General features: G+C 36.8%; 1 protein-coding gene across 2 annotated transcripts; it reads left to right on the forward strand.

Annotated features, from left to right (window-relative positions):
* Positions 1–1,181: 1,181 nt before the first annotated feature.
* On the forward strand, positions 1,182–5,830 carry LOC113009670 (regulator of G-protein signaling 21). Of its 2 annotated transcripts, none has more exons than XM_026148129.1 (5): positions 1,182–1,374; positions 1,459–1,554; positions 1,642–1,691; positions 1,792–1,958; positions 3,893–5,830. In XM_026148129.1, exons 1-5 carry the CDS (start codon positions 1,298–1,300, stop codon positions 4,076–4,078), a joined length of 576 nt encoding a protein of 191 aa, XP_026003914.1. In that variant the 5' UTR covers positions 1,182–1,297; the 3' UTR covers positions 4,079–5,830. The 2 variants fall into 2 exon arrangements, with proteins under 2 accessions (XP_026003914.1, XP_026003915.1); XM_026148130.1 differs by having other exon boundaries at positions 1,483–1,554.
* Positions 5,831–7,207: the final 1,377 nt, after the last annotated feature.

Below are 7,207 nucleotides of genomic sequence, written 5' to 3' on the forward strand. Positions count from 1 at the left end.
GAGTCCTCGGCAAAAATAAAAACCCCAAGTTCATTTTTGCTTCTGCACTCAGCTCAAAACGATTCAACTTTTGAATCTTCTCTGCGCTCATCCATGTTTAATGTCTCTCGCCAACTAATCAAAATAAAGTGGGGATTGAACTAGGAAGGAAAATGTTTATTTGTAACCTGGCAACAAGTGTGTGCAAGAAGCATCAGAAGATGAGGTCATAGGTATTTTTGATGGGGGAAAAAAAAATTTGTGGATGCATGGGATTGTCTTGGTAATCCGTAGATGCTTTGTCGACATATAACAGCTCTATACCATATCACTGCTACAACAGTGTCAAAAATGTTTGAGTGAAACAGTGTTAAAAACAATTGACATTGTTCACTGCAGCCATTGTCAGCTATGTTTTTATCTGATGGCATCATCTCCTTGGCGCCCTTCCTTTTCAAGATTATTTGACCTGTTAGTACCTCTGGGCTCACTGTATGTGTTATCACATCTTCACCAATTGGTTGAATTCCCATAATTTTTCTCTTCATGTCATCACATAGCAACAAAAAATGGACATAGATACAATATCCAATCCCTGTTTTACTGCATGTTTACATCCCAATACAGCTGTTTTTTTTTCCTGGGTTTTTAAGATCGTGGGTCATCTCTGCTGGTGGTTAAGTAATCATAGCCTCTTTCACACAAGCAAATCTTGTCAATCACGGTCAGTCGGTTGCCTTTAACAAATGTTATGCCTTTTTTCAGGGACATGAATGCATGCAAACAACTGATCAGTAAATTAACTGCTAATTCGTGACTTTGCCCTGCCATTCATTGTAAAAATGAATCATGATTCTCACAAGATCCCACAGCACACCTGGACTTCCCTTACGGCACACCCATGTCTCGGCACACCATTTGTGAAGTACTGATTTAAAATATGGCATAGGTAATGCATCTAGAATCTCCATACAGACAAGTAAAAGGCAAACGCTCATATCGCCCTATATGGACTACACATACATCACGCAGTCAATCAGTCACCTAAATACCTTTTTCCAGAAATCTGAGTAACGGAAAAAAAAATTCTCCCATAGGAATTTTACAGCTGTGAGTCAGTAACAAGGGTAGATCAGTCTAACAACAGACATTTGTATTCGTATCCAATTGGCGTTTAGATACAGGTACCAGCAGGCCCACAGCGTCATAGGTATACCTTTCCTGGCAGTTTAAGGACAAGCCCAGGAGGGAACAGTGCTTTTACACATATCACAGCAGGCTATTGTATCTCCCTACAGGGAATTACAGGGATATTAAAATGCCCAAACTCTTATTTTCAAGGATTCGACTTTACGAATTTAAGGATTTAATGCCCAACATGAAGCAGCCACGAAGGTAAGCCAAGCACACTAATGATACTAAGTTTACATTTATAAACTTTACATTAACAAACATATTGAACTTGAGTTTGTTTTTAAGGTTTGACATTGTACTGAACTGCAGGAGGCGTAAGAAGGATATCCAGTGTGTCAGTGTACAGAAATGTAATGATGAGATGTACTCTTCAAAGCTAAGGTATCATATGATTGGAAGTGTTAGTTATTTTCATCTCCATGGTGTATATTATAAAGAAAATAATAGCCATATATCATTTCCTTATAGTTGTCAGACTGACCATGAACTTCACCTGGAAAAACTGCTAAAAGACAAAAGTAAGAAGTGTTACTCTTCACAAAACTGAGCCATGTGATTCTACAAATGAATTTCACGTAATGAATAATTCTGTATGTTTAACCCTTTCCCTCTTTGCAGAGTATTTAGCAGCATTCCACTCTTTTCTGCAGTCTGAGTTCAGTGAGGAAAACATTGAGTTCTGGCTCGCATGTGAGGAGTTCAGGTTGACTACCTCACCAGAAGACCTTCAATGGAGAGCAGAGGAGATCTACCGGGAGTTCATCCAGCCTACAGCCTGCAGAGAGGTCAGTTTGTCTGTTATACCAGAGCTAAATCATATTTCATACTTAAAAGAAGAAATTACTTTCTTGGACTTTCTGAGTAACTTTGTAAACTAAAAGTAGGCCCAAATATAAACTGCATTTTATCAAACTGGCATTACAGAAAAGAGGAAAGTATGATTGCATCAGAGAAAAAACTGTACAAAACTTTTACAAATTCAGTGAAGCAATGCAGATGATTACCAAATTTCATAACTTCCAGTGCTTCTGGTGCTTTTAGTACAGTATTTTCTGTGCCATATTTTCAGGGAAGATGCACTGAATCAGAATCAGAATACTTTAAGAAATCCCAGAGATAATTATGTTGTCACAGTTGCTCCAAGACTACGGAAGAGGATTAGGGCCACTGGAAAATAAATCTGAGAAAAAAGTCAGAATTCTGACTTTAATCTCAGAATTCTGACTTTATTCTCAGAATTTAGGAAAAGAAGAAGAAAAAAAAAGACGTGCCCACTTCTTTTTTTTTTCTTTTTTTTTTTTTTTCCAGTGGCCCTAATCCTCTTCCGTACAAGACAGTAAGAACAATACCGAACACGTAAAAATACCAACAAACAAGTTAAAGTAGAAGAGTATGGAGGGAGGTTATGTAGTGTTTTATTCATTTCAAATATGGCACAGAATTTTCCCATTGTGAACCACAGACTGCACACAAAATATATACATTCCTAGTAAGAAATCACTTAGTGGTGGCAAGTAAGCAGCACATGTATCATGTGGGGTTGTCAAGCAACGTACACTTGGATACTAATTCTACTACACATTATTATAGGATTAGATATTTGTGTTAGTTTTTTGGAGTCAGATGTGGCCATATTTGGAGTTTGGAGTCTTAAGTTATGAGCTATAGCTAGCGTGCTAGGTTAGCAACCTGCAATCATAAATTGAAACACAAACTTCTAATACAGGTTGTACCTCACAGCATGCTATATTATTTGTTAGGTAATTTAATTAAAGTCCTCTAAAAGGCAATAACACAATAGACAAAGGGAAGAGGAAGAAGTCCACTTTAATAACTGGAGTTGGAGAACTAAGGCCACCAGCTGCCTGTGACAGGATAAGCAGTCACACTCCTACCTCCAACATCCACATGAATAAGGTATTTTTAAAAAAAACCATTGTCTTAAAGAGGGATTTTACCCACAGAGAATAATGTTAGGGTTTTTTTTTTTTTTTTTTTTGAAGCAGGCTGTTAAAATGTTTTTAATGCTGTATTTCGTGGAAATATAAAAGTCTATGGGGAACTGATTTATGTAGCCATTCAAGGAACTTCCACAATGGTTTCTTATTTAATTAGTTGCAACTTGAAGTGAAGCAAGACCAATACAATAGTAATCATTCAGCTAAATGGCAAGCCAAATGTTTTATATATTCTTCAATGTTTCTTTGAAAGAATGAAGTATTTCAATTACAAAGAAAAAGCAGAATCCAAATACAAATGGAGCAAGAAATAACATAGTTAAAAAAACAAAACAGGACAGGAAACTCTTTAGGGACAAGTAGTGTGTGTGTGTGTGTGTGTGTGTGTGTGTGTGTGTGTGTGTGTGTGATCTGTCTCAGCAGCTAGAATTCTGAATTTCATGGAGTTTCATCTGAGTTGAAAAGCATACAAGAGAGCTAGCAAGTTAATGTTTGATTTAATGTTTTTTTTTTTATTGTACCAGTAATAAAATTGACCACAAAATAGACTTTTTTTTTTCTCAAAAATGTAACCCTAGGATTCAGAGGTATTTTCTTACCTCCTTCCAGGGGTGTATTTTGCACATCTTGGTGGTGGCATTTTAATTATTTTGGATTTAACGTTTTTCAAGCACCTTTTTACAAATTGAAAACAAACACAGCCAATTTGGGAACCCATTACATGATGATATGTTGACTTGTCACATTTGTTTCCTTCTCAGATCAATGTAGACCAGCGTGTTAGAGAGAAGATCAAGCAGGCACTTGAGAAACCCAACCTTTCCTGCTTTGACGAGGCCCAGAAACATGTTTACCTGCTGATGGAAAGAGACTCTTGCCCAAGATTCCTGCACTCAGATGCCTACCTGAGTCTAAAGCGCAAATCCAGGACTCTGTGGTACCTTTAAAGAGAGCTACCATCCCTGGATCAACTAATTTACTGTTTCACTCTAAACCCAAACATAAAAAAATATTTTTTAACAGTGTGCAATATCATTTTTTCTTTTTGTACTGATAAAATGCCGTGGACTTTAGTACAGCAAGGCAAACACAATGACAGAAAAGTAATGTGAGTGTGGAGATATGTACGTATAAAGAATGTTGGTATGTGTTAGTACTTTAGAGGAGTTCAAGGTTCTTTGAAATACTGTATGTGTTAACTGAAAGTCTAGGTAAGTTAAGCTTGTTTCTGATGTGAAATGTTAGGACTTCTTGCCCAAATTTGGCTAATTCAGTCAGTAACTGTAGTCATTCATCATCTATAAGTATTCTTTTTATTCCAATATAGTCAGAATTATATTTATCTGACTGACTAACTGAGACATGAGGAAGGGCATGAGTCAAAATAAAGGATAACAGTTTCCACAGCTTACCCAGCAAAGGGATTCTGTTTTCAGTCACATGTCTAATATATCCTTTAATTAGGTGTGGGCCTGACTCTGTACACCAACATCAGGGTTTACTAAACTGGAAAAAAGTAACCCCCCACTCTAACCCTCGATCCCGCTCTGTTCTGTAAACGGCCTTATTCCTAAAGGTTGTGCCTTAAAAAGGAGTACTGAGGCAGCTAATAATAACTCAAGGGCTTAAATGACAACACAGGAGTCATCAGACAACCTGATGCGTAACAGATCAGCCCTCAATGTGCTGCCTTGTTAGGGGAATAATCTCATCACCCACAGACAATGACTGGGGAAAATACTACAAAAAGAGGAGTCTGGGAAAGGTTTTTTCAAATGAAAATAGAGAGACTGTGTATGTTAAACAGTTCCACGTTAATAAAGGTTTTTGTCACATCGGTTTGTACTCATGGCCTGATGTTGTTAACAAATTTAAGCAGTTTTTCCAACCATGATGAGTACTGTGGGGCAAAAAAAGAGGACGTGGTCATAGAGAATCTGCTTCATCACTTATCAGACTTGATAATAAAAGGACAGTAGCTTATATTTTTTACAACAGTAAGCGCCTCATACCATTACTCAAAAGGATATTTGAACCCTATCTGGTCAAAGACTAATAGCTTTATGACTGAAAATCCTATTTTTAAAATACTATATTGAGGCATTTGCTCTGTTTTTAACATAAAGGTGAAAGTCCAGAGTTCATGTACTACCATATGAAAGAGAACACCAATGAAAGGTATGAAAACAAACTATGAAGCTCACTTTTTTGTAGTTCCAACACAAGTGAAGAAGGCTTTGAAACTATGTTGCTATATTGTTTCCCCATGTTAGCTAGTTTACAATCAACATCCACTTCAGCATGACACAAATATTTGTGTCATAGCAGTTGAGTCTAAACACATCCCAGTCTGTTAGTCAGCTGCCATTATAGGGACGACAGATTGGGCCTTTAGGTGTATATTCAGTTTGAGTTTGCCTGTTCTAGTTACTAGTCATTAGATAGAAATGCATATGGATTTTAAAAACCGATGGTAGATTTACGTTTTCAGACAAAAGCCAAAGGTTTTGGCTATTGCTTTCCATGCAAACTATTTACTTTGATGTGAGAAAGGTTGCTCTAATGCTATTTGGACATTGAGGGAAATAGAAACAGAAATCATACACTCAGTATAACAGCAGAACATCCTTTATGGTTCTATGGGAACATGACCCCTTGGCTTCCTCGATGTATGACCTCAATAAAGACTTTCTATGGTATCAGTCTCTAGACTGAAGTGTTTTCTATATCATGTTCATTTTGTAAACTATGGTTGCCATTAGATTGAAAAAAGGATGATAAAGTCTCAGTCAAATTAGCCGCTCGCTCTTCCAGTTTTAAGTTGCCGAGCTGACTACAGCAAAAATGCAAACTTTAAAACTTTGCAACTGAACCTACAATTAGTCATGTCCCAAAATCCATGTTTCATAGTCGCAGAGAGAAACCAGAAAGCTTCAGACACCAACCTACTGCAGGGAGAAATATCTTTATAGAGACACACCCACTCATACTATTTTTCTATGGACTAGTAACCACAACTCTTTCTTTTAATAACAATATTATTATTTTTATTTATTATATCCAGGGCCACTTGTGTTTCAGAGATATAGCTGTTGGAAAGTTTATTTTGGATCCTTAATCTCATAATTACACACAAAAAAAGAAAAAAATACTTTTCCCTCATGAACATAAAGCAATAATTTTGTGTAAAATGCAACTGAAATGTTCAATTTAAAGGTATAATTAATCAAATAATTAAGCATTAAAAAATATTCTTGGTATAAACCGAATGTACACCAATCAACAGATTCCATTAAATTTAATGTTTTACATTATTATTACATATGTAGCAAATTACATAGAAAATTTACATGTAAGCAAATTGCTTAATAAAGTCAGTATTTTGTGGAATAATTTTTTGAATGTAAACTCTGAAAGCATTACAATTAAGTTAAAAGGTTAAAATTAGTTTTAAAGCAGGACAAAATCCATGTGTGCTATGAAAAGGTTGAAAGTGCTCACTCTAATTTTATGTGGATACTGTAGGAAATGTTATGGTTGACTTGGTTTTGATTGTAATTTTGGGCTGAAACTATTTGCAGGTGTACAGTCGTACGTCAGAAAACTCTCAGTACACAGAGTGTCACGGGTTGTTCCTGATAAACGACAGAGGTCTCACATCTCCTCCATCACATGGCACACAATCTGTCACTGTTTTCTCATAGCCCACAACCGTTACCATGGTAGCGAAAAGGAAGTGAGTACTGCTGCTGGCACAGTGTTAGTCAAGACGGTTACGGTCGGGAGGAACTTTCCTATAAGAGCTGGATGCTGAATGTTAAATCTTATACACTGATGTGCTTGTCCACATTTTAACTTCAGACAGGGAATGCAGCTTTCACCTCTCAGTGTTTGGTGACTATCGCAACGCCTCAGTACTTATAACCGTGTTTGGGCAAAAAAGGGAAGCCTCAGTGAGGCAAAGCCTAAGGGTAGATTATAACAGGGTAGCCTATGGCATCAGGTTTCGAGTGGAAGCTTTCAAAAAGCTTTAAAGACTTCAAATTCCCCAGTTAGGAACCAAAGTTCGCATCTTA

This window comes from Astatotilapia calliptera, chromosome 17 (genome assembly GCF_900246225.1).
Source record: "Astatotilapia calliptera chromosome 17, fAstCal1.2, whole genome shotgun sequence".
Lineage (NCBI taxonomy): Eukaryota > Metazoa > Chordata > Actinopteri > Cichliformes > Cichlidae > Astatotilapia > Astatotilapia calliptera.